This window comes from Staurois parvus, unplaced genomic scaffold (genome assembly GCF_062004578.1).
Source record: "Staurois parvus isolate SC_StPar_1 unplaced genomic scaffold, SC_StPar_1.0 ptg000050l, whole genome shotgun sequence".
In the NCBI taxonomy this organism is placed as follows: domain Eukaryota; kingdom Metazoa; phylum Chordata; class Amphibia; order Anura; family Ranidae; genus Staurois; species Staurois parvus.
Window position 1 is genome coordinate 3,843,944 of NW_028317846.1, and position 18,406 is coordinate 3,862,349.

Below are 18,406 nucleotides of genomic sequence, written 5' to 3' on the forward strand. Positions count from 1 at the left end.
TAGGGCCAGGGTCAAAGGTCATGCTCAGGGTCAAAGGTCAGTGTGCTTTAGGTAGGAAAAAAAAGTAAAATTTGCAGGATTGTTTCTGATATGGGATATCACTGCAGTAGACAAGAGTAAGAGAATATCTTGGGGGTCGGTTGGTGGTAGACCATGGTAATAACAAGAAATATACAGCTACATTTTTAAAAAATTATTTTTTACTATTTTGTGCCAGTTTTCCTTTGATAATAAAAAAAAAATCATAAAATATCCATTACTATTTACAAATGAATCTGCCCTTGAGGCTGAGCTGATGAGAGGGCTTTCCCTTACATCTCCTGTCCTGATTCTGCGGGAGGTGGTGACAGGATATAACAGGGCACGGAGTGGCACGGGTGCCTTGTAGGAGATCCTGTCCTGAAGAACCTCGCAGCAGGTGCTGAACAGCAGACGGATTGATGAGAGGACACAGCAGCAGGTGCAGAACTGCGGGCAGCAAGCAGGCAGATGCAGGATCTCAGGTAGTCAGGCAGGCAGGAGTCAGTATCAGCCATACAGTGGAGGTGCAGAATCAGGAACCAAAACAGGGCCAGACCGGGGTCATTATCGGTGGAGCAGGAAAGGTACTGGAACAGCAGGCAGAAGGCAGGATCAGGTCACAAGCCAGTCAGTAACGAGGTATCCGGAGCAAGCAGGGTCAAGACAAGCTGGGTAGTACAGGATCATGTCACAAACCGTAGAAGCTGACAATCACTCAGCAATCTCAGTTACTTTAAATAGGCAAGTGAGTGCCAAGTATTCACGCTCGCTCATGCTAATGAGCAGATTTGTGTGCAAGTTAGGGCACGTCTAGTTGTCATTCGAGAATTATTATGAGCATGTGCATATCTTCACGCATGACTGTGCATACGATTTCTTCGACAGCGTGTCAGTACATGTCTAGTCACTTTAGAATTATTGTGAGCATGCGCACATCTTCGTGCACTACTGTGCCTACGATTTCCTTGACAGAAACAATTGAAAGCCCAATTTGTTCTGAAAAAAAAGGTATAGTGCACCTGAAAACACTGAAGCCCACTACACATGGGTTGAAAATTGGCTGTGCCAGCAGGAACCCTCCCTTATGAAGGGGTTAAAGAACATATTTTGTACATAAATTATAACACACTGAAAAATCTATTTTTATTCTCATCTGTAATAGGTTCTAAGGAAGAAAAAGAGATGTCAGAAATTTTTCTATTTTGGAGTTCCAAAACAAAAAGTGAGTGTGTTCTGTCAGTTACCTTGGTATTCCACTTTAGGCCTCATTCACACTGTAAGCTTGAAAATGTTTTTTCTCCAGACTACAGAAGTTTGCAGCACCAAAAACGAGGTAAAAGGCCACGTTTTTGCATTGACATTAATGTGTATCCGTGTCTGGCATTAATGCATTATATTGAATTCTGGCAATCAGAATGTATTAATGCGGGAACACATGTTAACGTGCCTACTGTTAATGTGCTTTTGATGTTTTTAATGCCTAAAAGCTCCTTTCCTGAATGCTCAAATGATAGTTTTTGTTTTCTACCTGTAAACTCCCCTGCCACTAAACTCCTGAAATGCCTATAGTGTGCTTGGACACATAGATTAACGTGGAGGGTCTTTACAGGCAGAGGAAAAAAGAAAAGCTTAAACGCTTTTTTTGAGCTGCATTGTGCATGAGGCACTAGTCAGAAAGCAGGGTGGAATTTACATTGTATCTGTAGAATTTATATTGTGTCTGTAGAATTTATATTGTGTCTGTAGAATTTATATTGTATCTGTAGAATTTACATTGTATCTTTGTTTATAATACAACATATGTATATATTTTCTGCTTAACTATTTTAGTTTTCATCTGTCAATATTTTACTATATATCTAACACCAGTGCATTTCATAGCACTATAATGGGTGCAATAACAGTTAAACCGGTTCTGTCATACGCCACGATGATGCATCATTTAACAGACAGGTGTCCTGGAAACATTTCAGAATAAAAAGTTTGGAAATGGAACGGCATCATTTCAAACTGAATTTCTGCAAACATTTTACTAGATCAGTAAAAATAAAAAAGTAGCCTTTTCTGTAGTATATACCTTTAACCTGAAACGTTGTCCCTGCAGTAACTGCTTTCTGCCCCTAGATGTCACATGTCTTATGTCCTATATGACAGCTAGTGTCATGGGATGGCAGACGGAATAAACCTCCAGACATACGTTACAAATGCAACCAACTTGGCTAAATAATGGCCGCCGCCTTGTTTATTGGTTTTCACAGTTTTAACAAATCATAAATATAACTTTTATTTCAAAACCATCAATATTTTAAGTTGCATAACCACATCAGCCCAGTCATTAAGGCTCAAGCTGTAATTTCATTTAGGCTGTTTTTTAATCAATCATTTTTTTTACCAGTCCCCTTTCAGATTATATAGAAAGGGATCCACAACATAAACCGGCCGCGACAAGGGGGGGGGGGGGGGCGCTTCAAGAATCTCTGGCGACTGGCCCGAAGCCATGACGTCTCTCCTTTTTTTATGGGGTTCTTGGGGCTTCTAGAACTTTTTGGGGGGTCAGGTGACCTTTTTTGACCAATCCTGATTGAGCCCCCCAGAACTTCTAGAAGCTTCCTAGTCAGCTGATCCCTTTTGGCCAGTCAACTCTCCCCTATTTGTTGTAAACCTTGAGGGGAATTAGAAACTTATCTGTCGCCATCCCATGAGGAAAAGGGGGGGCCTGGAAACTTCCAAGCTTTTTCCCCCCTTTTCTTTACATTTAACCCATTTTTTATATTCCCAGGCTGTCATGAACACACATCCTGCAGGTGCATCATCAGGCTGGTCTGCACTCCGAATACTATTACACTAAAATGGTGCTCACAGTCCAGATCATTTCATGTGCGCTGCTCAATGCAAGAGTAAGAACTGATCACCACTAGGGGAGCAGGGGAACAACCCGTGACAATATACACTATACTGCCAAAAGTATTGATACCCCCCTGCAAATCATTGGATTCAGATGTTCCAATCACCTCCATGGCCACAGGTATATAAAATCAAGTACCTAGACATGCAGACTGCTGCTACAAACATTTGTGAAAGAATGGGTCGCTCTCAGGAGCTCAGTGAATTCAAGTGTGGTACCGTGATAGGTTGCCACTTGTGCAATAAGTCCATCTATGAAATTTCCTTGCTACTAAATATTCCACGGTCAACTGTTAGTGGTATTGTAACAGAGTGGAAGAAACTGGGAACAAAATTAACTCAGCCACAAATAGGTAGGCCACGTAAACTTACTGATCGGGGTCAGCGCATGCTGAAGCACACAGTCTGCAGAAGTCGCTAATTGTCTGCAGAGTCAGTAGCTAAAGACCTCCAAACTTTGTGTGGCCCTCAAATTAGCACAACAGTGCATAGACAGCTTCATGAAATGGGTTTCCATGGCCGAGCAGCTGCATCCAAGCCTTACATCACAAAGTGCAATGCAAAGCGTGAGATGCAGTTGCGTAAATCATGGCGCCACTGGACTCTAGAACAGTGGAGACGTGTTCTCTGGAGTGATGAATCACACTTCTCTGTCTGGCAATCTGATGGACACGTCTGGGGTTGGCAGTTGCCAGAAGAACGGTACTTGCCTGACTGCATTGTGCCAAGTGTAAAGTTTGGTGGAGGGGGGATTATGGTGTGGGGTTGTCTTTCAGGGGTTACGCTTGGCTCCTTAGTTCCAGTGAAGGGAACTCTTAAGGCGTCAGCATACCAAGACATTTTGGACAATTTCATGCTCCTGTTTGGGGATGGCCCCTTCATGTTCCAACATGACTGTGCACCAGTGCACAAAGCAAGGTCCATAAAGACATATATGAGTGATATTTAAACCAGAAAAAAAGACCTAAGAATGGGAACTTTTGAGGCAAAGCATAGACATAAAAACATATTTTATATCAGAATCCAACAAATGTGACATTTTTCTATTTCACATCAACAATTGTTTTGAAACATGCAAATTGTGCACACCCACAACACCGCAAATCCAAACGGGATGCGATGCCCTACTATCCCCAATGCAAGAGGAGTTTTCGGCTCTGGTGCAACAGGGGTTCACTCCCTAGATGTCCTCCACAACACCCTACCCCCCAGGGGGACCCCAACAGACACTCTCCAGAAAAAGAAACAGAAGGTAATGTTTATTCAAATGTTCAGATATATGCATATATATTGTGGCTCATATTCCATCGTCCCCTCCTGGGCTTTTCTCCTCCCATGCCCCCTGATGCACCTGCAATATGATACTCTAACCAGAATGAGAAAATATAAATTTTTGACTGTATGTTCTTGTTTTTGTTTATATCAGTAGTTAAATGTCTATATCGTGATGGCTCCTGAAGAAGTGGATCAAGTCCATGAAACGAGTTGAGCCGAAGCCTAAAAAGAATGAGCCTAAAGTTTATAAAGAATTGGATCATATGATAAGAGATATGCTATTTCTTGATGTTTCAAACTGTTTACACGATTTAGTATTGTTGATGTGAAATATAAAGATGTCACAGATGTTGGATTCTGATATACAATAAATTATGTTTTTATGTCTATGCTGTGCCTCAAAAGTCCCCATTCACAGGTCTTTTTCTGCTTTAAATATACAATATTAGGGATGCGGCACTAAAATATATATTTGAATATTGTTAATTAAATATATGAAAGAGAGTTTTTGGGGTGGAGGAACTTGACCGGCCTGCACAGAGTCCTGACCGCAACCCGATAGAATACCTTTTGGATGAATTAGAGCGGAGACTGCAAGCCAGGTCTTTTCATCAGACATCAGTTCATGACCTCACAAATGTGCTTCTGGAAAATTGGTCAAACATTCCCATAGACACACTCCTAAACCTTGTGGACAGCCTTCCTGGGAGAGTTGAAGCTGTTATAGCTGCAAAGGGTGGGCCAACTCAATATTAAACCCTACGGACTAAGAATGTGATACCAATAAAGTTCATGTGCGTGTAAAGGCAGGCGTCCCAATACTTTCAACAATATAGTGTAGTTGCCAGGAGTGGGATGGCATCTAAAACAAATTACAAAGAGTTGTGCTCCAAAACCATGCAGCCAGATAGTACTCGTAAGTGGAAAAGCATCACCAGAGACAAGTGTTTCGCTCTTGAAAAAGTTGGAGCATACTCATTTTGAGTTTGTGATATATTTTACATATCCAACCGAGGTCCTAGTGCGTACCATTACCTCAATATCTTGAACGTCTATGTATGTCTTTTGTCTGTGGATCCTGTCAATTAAGATTACTCTGACCTACCGTGCAGTGAAGGTGACGCATCATTCCAGTGTGATGTGTTTTTAGCAGTTGTATGCTATGTGATCTACTGGATTTCTTTTGTACTGTCTCAGATCTCTTGAGAGCATCTCAATATACATAAGAATATGAGAAACCTATACCCAAGTTGTATTGTGATTACAATTTGAATATACAACTTCATTTTAATGTGTTTTTATGAGATGTGATAAATAAAATTAGTATTTTTTTAAGTATAATTTGTAGTATTATTGCCTGAAAAGTCGCAAATTCAAACTATTTTTTTACTGTATACTCTCTAATAAAGACTTATTAAAAAATACACTACAGTTTCCATTTTAAACAATGCATTGATAAAGTCACCATCTGGTCTTGCTTATCAACGTATCAAGAGGGTATATTTTGGAAGATTTATGTTTGGAACATGTATGACAAAGCTGCGCATTAACATTGTATATTTTGTGTATATTTTAGCATTCACAATTAGCTGATCTCTCCTGGTCATCCTTTTCTCCACTGCAGAGTCAGGTAATGTATCCTTCAATTTCATGCTACAGTAGTTTCTATCTATATATATATATATATATATATATGTATATATAAAAGTTCTACTTTAATAATGATGTCCTGCTAAATCACTTCGGGCTGGCCCCTTTAGTAGATATAGCTATGTAAAACATTAAAAATAAGTGTCTCTATTGTTTAAAATCCAGTAATAAACTATCTTATTCTGCTCTACACATGGTCAGTTGCTCTCTATTTTTCGGCACTCTTCCGAAAATGTGGAGTTCGATCTACTCACAGCCCAAAGATTTACTGCTGCTCAAGGGCTCTGGGCTTCAGCAAAATGGCAGGCAATTTACAGCACAAATGAATTTTTGTAGCATAATTATTAATGTGAAATTTATGTTGCTAAATAACATTATTTTTTATCAAGTTATTATGGGTAAAGTTCCACGTTAAGCATTCCTAGCTGCCACATATCTTGCTATAAGTATATATTTTTGGGAGGTTGGGCAGGTTATTTATTTGTATTTATTTCAGGTACTTATAGAGTGCCGTCAATTTACATAGCGCTTTACATATATGCTGTACATTCACATCAGTCCCTAACCCTCAAGAGGCGTACAACCTAAGGTTCTTACATTCATACATGCACATATTAGGGCCAATTTAGACAGGATCCAATTAACCTACCAGCATGTCTTTGGATTGTGGGAGGAAATTGGAGTACCCAGAGGAAACCCATGCAGACACAGGGAGAACATGCAAACTCCAGGCAGGTGGTGCCGTGGTTGGGATTCGAACCAATGTCCCTAGTACTGCCAGGCAGAAGTGCTAACCATTTAGCCACTGTGCTGCCTTTCATGTGCTTCCAAAAGCCTGTTCTTTACCTCTAATTAAAGAGAGCCTGTCACATAGGGAAGGACTGTGAAGTACCCAATGCTTGGTACTCTTTGGGCACCTGCCTAGTGTGTCATTTAACTGCCTGTTGACTGACAGTTCACCAGGAGCATCGCGTTGATGTTCTATTAACCTGTACAAATGCATCTGTAGATAGTTGAATGCTGAAGCACTATATGACTGTCTTCAGATGTCTTTCAGCCGATCTTAGCACGGTTGTTCAGCCTCATTGAAGTGTAATTTTAACCATAGCAACTTGATAAAAAATAATGTTCTTTGAAAAGGAACATACATTCCACATTAATAATTATGCTACCAAAATGAGTGTGTTCTGTAAATTTCCTGTAGTATGTTTCCTGTTCCTTTTTGCCAGAGGCTGACCAGAGCCCCTAGAGTAAATAATATTGTGGAACTAAACTATTGATTTAACGGTTTGAAAAAACATTCCTGAATGCTGGGATTGCTAACTGTCACATTTGCTTGTGTCCTCAACTGTCAAATCATCAAATGGCTGCAGTAAATGATAGAAGGATTTAATTCCGCTTTAAGGGCCAATTTACAATGACTTGCGCTAAAATGTATAGAAAATGGATGTACATTTCCATCCAGTTTAGTCACATGCTGACGTCCGTTGACATGCATTTAGCATACTTTAAAGTGTACTACATTTTCACAAAATATTCTGTGCATTGTGTTGACATCCGCTTACATCCGTTGTGTTGCACTAAAATATATTTATTTTGCATTGTAGCGTGGCACAGATCAACGCAGTGTTATGGTGTGAATAGGACACATTAGAAATCATTGTTTTTCCGATGTCCTTCAGTTGATCTGCACTAAAACGCAGATCAATGCATGGGTGTGAATTGGCCCTAAGGCTGTCAGCAGAATGCTGTCTACAATCTTGGCAGTGCCTAAAAATGGAGAGCAACTGAGCATTTGCAGAGCAGGGTGAAACAGTTTATTACTGGATTTTAAATGCTTTGCTGGGTTTTAATACCACTTTCAGCCCGGGTTCACACAATGCGGTGCAGGACACCATATGTAATTCGCACAGGAATTGTACCGCATTCCTGTGCAAATTACATGCAAATGTTTGTGTGGTGCGATTTGAGCCACACACTTTGTAAGGCTCAAATCGCATCGGCACCAAAAAGGTGCAGGACCCTTTTTTAAATCCACACCTGAATTGCATCTCATGGGTGTTCTCTAGTTTTGCCATCTGGGTGTCATTACTTTATCATTGACACCCTCACCAGATCGCATGAACGCGATGCGATTGCAGTGCGGGAAACACACTGGATTTGCAGCGTTTCCCACACCGCATTGGTGTGAACCGAGTCTAAGGCTGTCAGCAGATCTGCCTCTACAAATTACACAGTGCCAAAAATGCCTAAGACACGAACCAACGGAGCATGTGCAGAGCAGTGTGAGACACTGTATTTCTGGATTTTACACAGTATAGACAATTATTTTTAATTGTTTACAAAGGTATACTTGCAAAACGGACCATCCTGAGATGATCTAGCAGGACTTAATTTTCTGACTAATTTTCTTTATGCATGACAGGTAAAAAAGCATAGCTTTCACACTTTCAAAGCAGTCCTGATGCCAGCATATCTCAGGGAAAACAATAAAAATAGCATGTGTGCTTCTACCATGCCTGATCTTTTTGTCCATCTCTAATGATACCCATAGAAGTGAGATTTGTCACCCAATCCAAACATTATAAGCACCTTCAGAGTAATAAAAATCTGAAATGACAAATGGTGGGCATGGTATAACAAGCAAAGTTCAAAAAGAGGGCATAGATAAAAAGTGTATAAATTGATAAGTGTGTGTGTGTGTGTATATATATATATATATATATATATATATATATTCTGCACCGCATGGCTGTGGGCAATTTAGGCCTTGGTCTTGCAGTGGACATACATAGTTGTAATATTTTCACTATATCAGCCAAGACTGGGAACGGGTGGCCTGGAGACCCAGAGCCATACTCCACATGCCCCAGCCTTGTAAAAACACACCTTGCCAATTAATGTGATTTGTAAAGGCATCATTTTATTTTCAATAACAAACATGTCATACTTACCTGCTCTGTGCAGTGGTTTTGCACAGAGAACCCCTAATTCTCCTCTTCTAGGGTCCCACTCCGGTGCTTCTGGCTCCTCTGCCCTGCCAACTGCCCACCATAGCATGCCACCTATTATGGGGCACTCATGCGTGCTCACTCCTGAGCCTTGCTTTGTGTATCCATAAGCCACACAGTGTGGCTCGGTCTTGCTCCCCCCCCTCTTCACTGGCTGTGATTGATAGCAGCAGGAGCCAATGGCTCCCGCTGCTGTGTTTGAGCCAATGAGGAGAGAGAGCAAGGAGAACCTCCTGCTCTCATGCACATTACTTGATTGAAATTGGGCTCAGGTATGTATTCAGGGTGGCTGGAAGGGAAGCTGCATGCAGAAGATTTTTTACCTTAATGTAGAGAATAAGTTAAGGTAAACAACCTTCTGCCTTTAGAACCACTTTAAGCATCCTAACACTGTTTCTTCACTCTAGGAAGGATACTGGATGCTTACTCCACAACTTGGACAGTTGTTAAACATTGATGTCAATTATTTTTGTGACAGTTTTCTCATTGAAAAAGGTATCTCTTCTCTAGGTAGGTAAGCAGTACTGCTTTCAGGATTATCTGTATAGCGTTGGGTATATGCCTTTAAGGAAACTGCTGTAGTATTGACTTTGTGCATTGTATGTTGTAAGGTCTACTTCATAGATACTGAGTACACGCAGTAAAGCTGTGTTAAAAGTCACATAATGTACATAGCACTTCACAATCAGATAGGGGAAACACACAGTGTAATGGCACTATGATAAGTCAAACCAACAATATTCTCCCTCAAACTCACTTGGAGTTCTTTGTTACAAACTTTGCTTTCCTTTCCTACAACGTTCCCTTCTACAGTGTAGTGTGATTATGTGCATATTCCCATTCTTTTTAATGGTTTGAAAATACTGATGTGTGTGATTGAGAACTTTAATTGCTCTAAGATTTCTTTGAAAATAACATTTTCCTGAAATGCAGGAAGGCAAAGTTGAGATTTTTTTTTTTTGCTGGTTTTTAAGGGTGCAATATTGGCTTTAAATGAGTCCTGATGGTTATGGAAACTCCTTTTTTAACTTTCCTGAGCTTGTTCTTGTGCAAAAAAAGTCCAAATTACCATAGAAAAAGGTAAAACAAAATTTTAACGGACATTGCAAAAATGTAAAAATAAAACCTAAAAAGGGAGAACAATAAAACACAAATCCAAAGAAAATGAAATGAAATAAATTAAACTGCACTAAATAAAACTTTGAAAAAAACACTCCTACCAAATAAAGAAAAACACAAAGGCATTTTGTGATTTAAATCCTAAAGGCCTAGTTTACACTGGATCGGAATGGTAAAAGCATGTGGTTGAGGTGTCTCTCCTTAAACAGCGGATGGGAATACATACACAATGGATATGATGTTTGCATCATGGGGTGGCAAAAATTATCCTCCCTTTTGCACTCGATGGGCAGTACTGCTTTGGTTAATACAACCCAATCACCTGGTTTTTAGGAGGTTAAAAGAAGTGGTAAGGAGGGGATATAACCCCTCCTCACCGCCTGTCAAATGCCCTTTTGAATTGAGATCCATCTTCAGAAGGCTAAGGCTAGTGTAAACTGGCCCAAAATGGGTTTTTAGTTTGTCTTAGACTAGCCATACATTATACAATTTTCTTGTACAATTTTCCCTTAGATTTACCAAAATCATATAATATAAGGTCAAACCCAAACATTTTTTAATGTGTATGCAATCAGACCAGCCCTTGCACTACATAGTTGGAGGCAAATCTAAAGGAAACTGAAAATTATATAATGTATGACCAGCTTTAATGCAGTCAACAACAATGTAATTTTGCTTCCCATGTAACACACTTGATTAAACATAAAAAAGCAGGTATAAAGTACAGACACCTACAGGTGCACAAACATCCAGGACTCTTTCCAAACCCTCCTGTCACTAATGAATTCTGTCAGGTTGCATACAGTAGTTACCTAGTTAGCCAGGTTGAATAAAAAAAGACACAAGTCCATATAGATCAACCAATAGAAAAAAATATAAACAGAAAAATATAAATAGAAAAATTCTTTATACACAATCATATACCCACAGTTGGTGCAGAGGGAATCAAAAAACTCTACAAAACATGGTCCAATGTGCTCAAGTAGGGAAAAATAAATTATTTCCTGATCCCTCAGAAGACAATTGGATATCCCCTGGATCAACAATAACTGGTTTTATTACCTATAAATGTTGGCATCCAGTTATTTTTGTGCATTTATGAATGTTTAAAACAATCTACTGAGCTTGCCAGAACTAGAAATCTACCGTATTTTTCGCTCCATAAGACGCACCTGACCATAAGACGCACCTAGGTTTTAGAGGTGAAAAACAAGAAAAAAAAATATTCTGAACCAATGGACTGCAGACATAGTACAGGGGATGACCAGAGACTGCGGACACAGTACAGGAGATGACCAGAGACTGCAGACATAGTACAGGAGATGACCAGAGACTGCGGACAAAGTACAGGGGATGACCAAGAGACTGCGGACATAGTACAGGAGATGACCAGAGACTGCAGAAACAGTACAGGAGATGACCAGAGACTGCGGACACAGTACAGGAGATGACCAGAGACTGCGGACACAGTACAGGAGATGACCAGGGACTGCGGACACAGTGCAGGAGATGACCAGAGACTGCGGACACAGTGCAGGAGATGACCAGAGACTGCGGACACAGTGCAGGGATGACCAGAGACTGCGGACAGTGCAGGGAATGACCAGAGACTGCGGACAGTGCAGGGAATGACCAGAGACTGCGGACAGTACAGGGAATGACCAGAGACTGCAGACAGTACAGGGGATGACCAGAGACTGCGGACACAGTACAGGGAATGACCAGAGACTGCAGACAGTACAGGAGATGACCAGAGACTGCGGACAGTACAGGGGATGACCAGAGACTGCGGACAGTGCAGGGAATGACCAGAGACTGCAGACAGTGCAGGGAATGACCAGAGACTGCGGACAGTGCAGTGAATGACCAGAGACTGCAGACAGTGAATGGGATGACCAGAGACTGCTGACCTTTGGGGAGGGAGGGGGAGCGGGTACCTGAATTTGACAGGTACCCGCTCCCACTTCCGCGGAGTTGCCTTCCCTCTTCTTCCCGGGCCGGCTTCTGTGACAGCCGGGTGCCCACTGCGCAGGTGCAAGAAGCGCTTCGCTTTGTGAATGGCCCGGCGCCTTCTGTGACCTTTCATGTGTCCCAGAAGACACCGGATCATTCACAAAGCGCAGCACATGCGCAGTGGGCACCCGGCTGTCACAGAAGCCAGCGCGGGAAGACTGTGCAGCGCTGGAGCGAGGAACAGGTAAGGCCCTGCAGGAGAGAACAGCTGAGCGGCCGGCCCGGTATTCTGACATGGTGGCGGCAGAAATACCGGACCGGCCGCTTTACATTCGCTCCATAAGACGCACTGACATTTTCCCCCCTTTTTGGGGGGGAAAAAAGTGCGTCTTATGGTGCGAAAAATACGGTATTCCACATTTTCACAGCTCTTTCTGTGAAGAAGCCTTTCTATATGTGTCAGTGAAATAGAGCCCCCTTTTCCTCTGTGATGACCTTTAATAACTCTACACCATGTTCACTATGTGGGCCACCTATGTATGTATACATGGTGATCATACCACCACTTAATCACCTTTTCTCAAGACAAAGCTGTGGCAACTCACCCACCCCTTTCTAACTGCTGCAGATTTCTATTGGCTAGCAAGACTGCCACTGCCAATGGGAATGTGGGGGTGTGGCTTGGTTGCAAGCTCTAACTTCACCTGGAAGTGTCACAACCAGCTGATATTGCTCCAAGACAGGAGGTTTGCTGCAGGTAAATTCAGGTATATACTGTACACCTGTATCAGCTGTCTTTTTGAGCCATTGTAACAATGCTTAAAGGCACACCTGCTATTAGAAAATTCTAGTTGCCTAGCTGTCAGGCTTATGCTTTGGCTTTAGTACAGGAGGAATTCTGACTTTTCTTTGCTGCATGTTTGTTCCAGGTCTGTAACTGAGAAGTATAGGGTCAGACTATTTTCAGCAAGAGGCTAGCAATGATTCCACCATATTCCTATAAAATGAAACATCCAAACGTTACTGTTAATAAACTGAAGTGTGACACTTTATTTAGAAGTATACAGAAGGAACATACAATACATTCCTCATGAATGCTACATTTACTTCTTTTTCCCTTTGCACCATTTAAATAAAGGAAGTCACACCCCAGTTTAAGGTTTATTGATGGCATCATTCCTGTCTGGTAGTGGATAGCTCTCGTATTTCCCTCATGACAGGTATGCAGGACTCCAGGCAAAAAGTTCAAAACACAGATGAAATGCATATATGGGAGCTGTTCTACCTTTTAAAGGATTTTTTCTGTCCATCCATTTCTGAGATTTATTCAGCACCCTCACAAAGCACAGGCAGGTGGATGACACCACTTAGGGCCCATTCTCACTATTACATTCACAATATTACATGCATCAGTACATTGCAGTGCCATTCCCTTTCACTAGCACCCCAACCTGCTAACGCAGCAGATGCTCCACAGCGCACTGTAACATACTAGCATGCACTACAGGATGCTGTGTTGCAAAGAATGGATTACGTCCATTTTTTTTTGTTTTAGTGGCTTCCTTTCCACCTCAGCCTACTGACTGGACAGTAAAAGAGCAAGATGTAGACTGATGAGGTTATCAGTCTGCTCATTCAACTCTTTCCTCTTATCATCATGTTCCATGCCAACAGATTGGCAAGCATCACACTGGCCCCCTTCCTCTCCCAGTGCTGTTGTATAGGGAATTGCATGAGGCTGACACAAAGTCAAATTTAGATTCTTAAACTAGCTGCATTTAATATACATTTAATTATATATTTGTATACACTGCATGAATGTATGTCCTTTATATCTACCAGGATTTCAGCTTTAAGTTGATATGCCCTTTCATTTTGTTTTTAAAGGTTCAAGAGGAAAAGATGAGGTCCTGAAACTAATTGCCACGCTCCTCGTACTGCAAACTATTCGTTCCTATAATCTACTGAGTGACATCAAATTCAAGACTTTAATGAAACTGGATCAGTGTGACACTGCAAGGTATATCTCTGCATACTTTAAATACAATTAACTGCACAAATATTTTATATTAGAAAGTACAAACCATTTGTATTATACCTCTGTATGACATATGCAAGTAAGATTTTTTTGTTCTTAGTCCTCCAAAGACAGATAAAATAAGATCCGGGCGAGGTGACGCATACCAAGTATCCCACCCAATAATCATATCTAGCCTTCTCTGACAGTGAGAATTCTAATTAATGTATTTTTCGCTCCATAAGACGCACCTCGGTTTTAGAGGCAGAAAACAAGATAAAAAATATTCTGAACCAATGGACTACAGACATAGTACAGGAGATGACCAGAGACTGCAGACTTAGTACAGGAGATGACCAGAGACTGCGGACACAGTACAGGAGATGACCAGAGACTGCGGACACAGTACAGGAGATGACCAGAGACTGCGGACACAGTACAGGGGATGACCAGAGACTGCGGACACAGTACAGGAGATGACCAGAGACTGCGGACACAGTACAGGAGATGACCAGAGACTGCGGACACAGTACAGGAGATGACCAGAGACTGCGGACACAGTACAGGAGATGACCAGAGACTGCGGACACAGTACAGGAGATGACCAGAGACTGCGGACACAGTACAGGAGATGACCAGAGACTGCGGACACAGTACAGGAGATGACCAGAGACTGCGGACACAGTACAGGAGATGACCAGAGACTGCGGACACAGTACAGGAGATGACCAGAGACTGCGGACACAGTACAAGAGTTGACCAGAGACTGCGGATACAGTACAGGAGATGACCAGAGACTGCGGACAGTATAGGGGATGACCAAGACACTGCGGACATAGTACAGGGGATGACCAGAGACTGCAGACAGTGCAGGGGATGACCAGAGACTGCGGACAGTGCAGGGGATGACCAGAGACTGCGGACAGTGCAGGGGATGACCAGAGACTGCGGACAGTGCAGGGGATGACCAGAGACTGCGGACAGTGCAGGGGATGACCAGAGACTGCAGACAGTGCAGGGGGTGACCAGAGACTGCAGACAGTGCAGGGGATGACCAGAGACTGCAGACAGTGCAGGGGATGACCAGAGACTGCAGACAGTGCAGGGGATGACCAGAGACTGCAGACAGTGCAGGGGATGACCAGAGACTGCAGACAGTGCAGGGGATGACCAGAGACTGCAGACAGTGCAGGGGATGACCAGAGACTGCAGACAGTGCAGGGGATGACCAGAGACTGCAGACAGTGCAGGGGATGACCAGAGACTGCAGACAGTGCAGGGGATGACCAGAGACTGCAGACAGTGCAGGGGATGACCAGAGACTGCAGACAGTGCAGGGGATGACCAGAGACTGCAGACAGTGCAGGGGATGACCAGAGACTGCAGACAGTGCAGGGGATGACCAGAGACTGCAGACAGTGCAGGGGATGACCAGAGACTGCAGACAGTGCAGGGGATGACCAGAGACTGCAGACAGTGCAGGGGATGACCACAGATTGCGGATAGTGCAGGGGATGACCAAGAGACTGTGGACATAGTACAGGGGATGACCAGAGACTGCGGACAGTATAGGGGATGACCAAGACACTGCGGACATAGTACAGGGGATGACCAGAGACTGCGGACATAGTACAGGGGATGACCAGAGACTGCGGACATAGTACAGGGGATGACCAGAGACTGCGGACAGGGCAGGGGATGACCAGAGACTGCGGACAGTGCAGGGGATGACCAGAGACTGCAGACAGTGCAGGGGATGACCAGAGACTGCGGACAGTGCAGGGGATGACCAGAGACTGCGGACAGTGCAGGGGATGACCACAGATTGCGGACAGTGCAGGGGATGACCAGAGACTGCAGACAGTGCAGGGGATGACCAGAGACTGCAGACAGTGCAGGGGATGACCACAGATTGCGGACAGTGCAGGGGATGACCAAGAGACTGTGGACATAGTACAGGGGATGACCAGAGACTGCGGACAGTGCAGGGGATGACCACAGATTGCGGACAGTGCAGGGGATGACCAAGAGACTGTGGACATAGTACAGGGGATGACCAGAGACTGCGGACAGTGCAGGGGATGACCAAGAGACTGCGGACATAGTACAGGGGATGACCAGAGACTGCGGACATAGTACAGGGGATGACCAGAGACTGCGGACATAGTACAGGGGATGACCAGAGACTGCGGACAGTACAGGAGATGACCAGAGACTGCGGACAGTATAGGGGATGACCAAGACACTGCGGACATAGTACAGGGGATGACCAGAGACTGCGGACATAGTACAGGGGATGACCAGAGACTGCGGACATAGTACAGGGGATGACCAGAGACTGCGGACAGGGCAGGGGATGACCAGAGACTGCGGACAGTGCAGGGGATGACCAGAGACTGCGGACAGTATAGGGCAGGGGATGACCAGAGACTGCGGACAGTACAGGAGATGACCAGAGACTGCGGACAGTATAGGGGATGACCAAGACACTGCGGACATAGTACAGGGGATGACCAGAGACTGCGGACAGTGCAGGGGATGACCAAGAGACTGCGGACATAGTACAGGGGATGACCAGAGACTGCGGACATAGTACAGGGGATGACCAGAGACTGCGGACATAGTACAGGGGATGACCAGAGACTGCGGACATAGTACAGGGGATGACCAGAGACTGCGGACAGGGCAGGGGATGACCAGAGACTGCGGACAGTGCAGGGGATGACCAGAGACTGCGGACAGTATAGGGCAGGGGATGACCAGAGACTGCGGACAGTACAGGGGCTGACCAGAGACTGCAGACAGTGCAGGGGATGACCACAGATTGCGGACAGTGCAGGGGATGACCAGAGACTGCAGACAGTGCAGGGGATGACCAGAGACTGCAGACAGTGCAGGGGATGACCACAGATTGCGGACAGTGCAGGGGATGACCAAGAGACTGTGGACATAGTACAGGGGATGACCAGAGACTGCGGACAGTGCAGGGGATGACCAAGAGACTGCGGACATAGTACAGGGGATGACCAGAGACTGCGGACATAGTACAGGGGATGACCAGAGACTGCGGACATAGTACAGGGGATGACCAGAGACTGCGGACATAGTACAGGGGATGACCAGAGACTGCGGACAGTGCAGGGGATGACCAGAGACTGCGGACAGTGCAGGGGATGACCAGAGACTGCGGACAGTGCAGGGGATGACCAGAGACTGCGGACAGTACAGGAGATGACCAGAGACTGCGGACAGTACAGGAGATGACTGCTGACCTTTGGGGAGGGAGGGGGAGCGGGTACCTGAATTTGACAGGTACCCGCTCCCACTTCCGCGGAGTTGTCCTCCGTTTAGTGTGGGCACCCGCCTGACAGCCGGGTGCCCAGTGCGCATGCACGAGAAGCACTGCGCTTTGTGATTGGTCCGCCGTTTTCTGGAACCTGTCATGTGTCCCAGAAGACGCCGTACCATTCACAAAGTGCAGCGCTACTCGCGCATGCGCACTGGGCACCCGGCTGTCAAGCCGAGAGCCCACACTAAAGAAGCCAGCGCGGGAAGACTGCGCAGCGATGGACCGAGGAACAGGTAAAGTCCTGCTGCAGAGCTGAGCGGCCGGCCCGGTATTCTGACATGGTGGCGGCAGTGGAAATACCGGACCGGCCGCTCCATATTCGCTCCATAAGACGCACTGACATTTTCCCCCCTTTTTTGAGGGGAAAAAAGTGCATCTTATGGAGCGAAAAATACGGTACTCCCTCCTGTCAAATGCCAGAAACCATTAGTTCCCTATTAACTCCACTCTCAACCATGCATCCAATACAATTGTGGCCATTTTTCTGTTCTGAATGGATGTGCTTTTATTAGATGTATGTCTATTGGAGTTTATCACAAAGCAGTGCAGGTATACTTACGCTATCCTGGGACATCACCAAATAATATCTCCATGTAATGGATATTCCTGTTCTTATTTATTTATTTATCTATCTTTTGTGGACAACTAGGGGCAACAGAGTTGAGCAGAGTTAGGCCCCATGTACACTGCTGCTCCTAAAACGTGAGTTTAGGAGCTTTTGGTGTTTTTTTTTTTTTTTTTTTTTACCAAAGCCCCTGAACTCAACTCAGTAAAAGCCTATGTGTCCATGTACACATAGGCTTTTATCAGAGTTTAGTTGCAGCAGAGTTTAGGGCAGTTAAATGTTCCTCTCCTAAATGCAGAAGAATCGTGTTCAGGAAAGGAACATTTTGTCCAAAAAACGCTAAACATGACAAAAATACATGTAAACGCTAGTTGGATTTAGTGCTTGGGTGTTTATTCATGTCAATGGAAAATACTCTGTCTAGTTAAATGAATAAATGTCCAAGCGTTAAACGCGGCTAAATGCGGTACCGCATTTACACTTTTTTTTGCCATGTTTAGAGTATTTCTGCTGCCAGAAGAGCTAAACGTCTAGGGCAGTTC

The 18,406-nt window shown here is 44.1% G+C and overlaps 1 protein-coding gene across 8 annotated transcripts in view; it reads left to right on the top strand.

Moving 5' to 3' along the window:
- Positions 1 to 18,406, top strand: part of PARP4 (poly(ADP-ribose) polymerase family member 4) — a 346,684-nt gene that overhangs the window by 312,303 nt on the left and 15,975 nt on the right. For 7 of the 8 annotated variants that reach the window (XM_089666213.1, XM_089666217.1, XM_089666218.1 and 4 more), the window contains 4 exons: positions 1,184 to 1,243; positions 5,777 to 5,830; positions 9,269 to 9,371; positions 13,821 to 13,953. In XM_089666213.1, coding sequence (XP_089522339.1) covers positions 1,184 to 1,243; positions 5,777 to 5,830; positions 9,269 to 9,371; positions 13,821 to 13,953 — 350 coding nt within the window. The remainder of the gene's footprint in view (positions 1 to 1,183; positions 1,244 to 5,776; positions 5,831 to 9,268; positions 9,372 to 13,820; positions 13,954 to 18,406) is intronic. The other variant, XR_016309539.1, reaches the window with a different exon arrangement.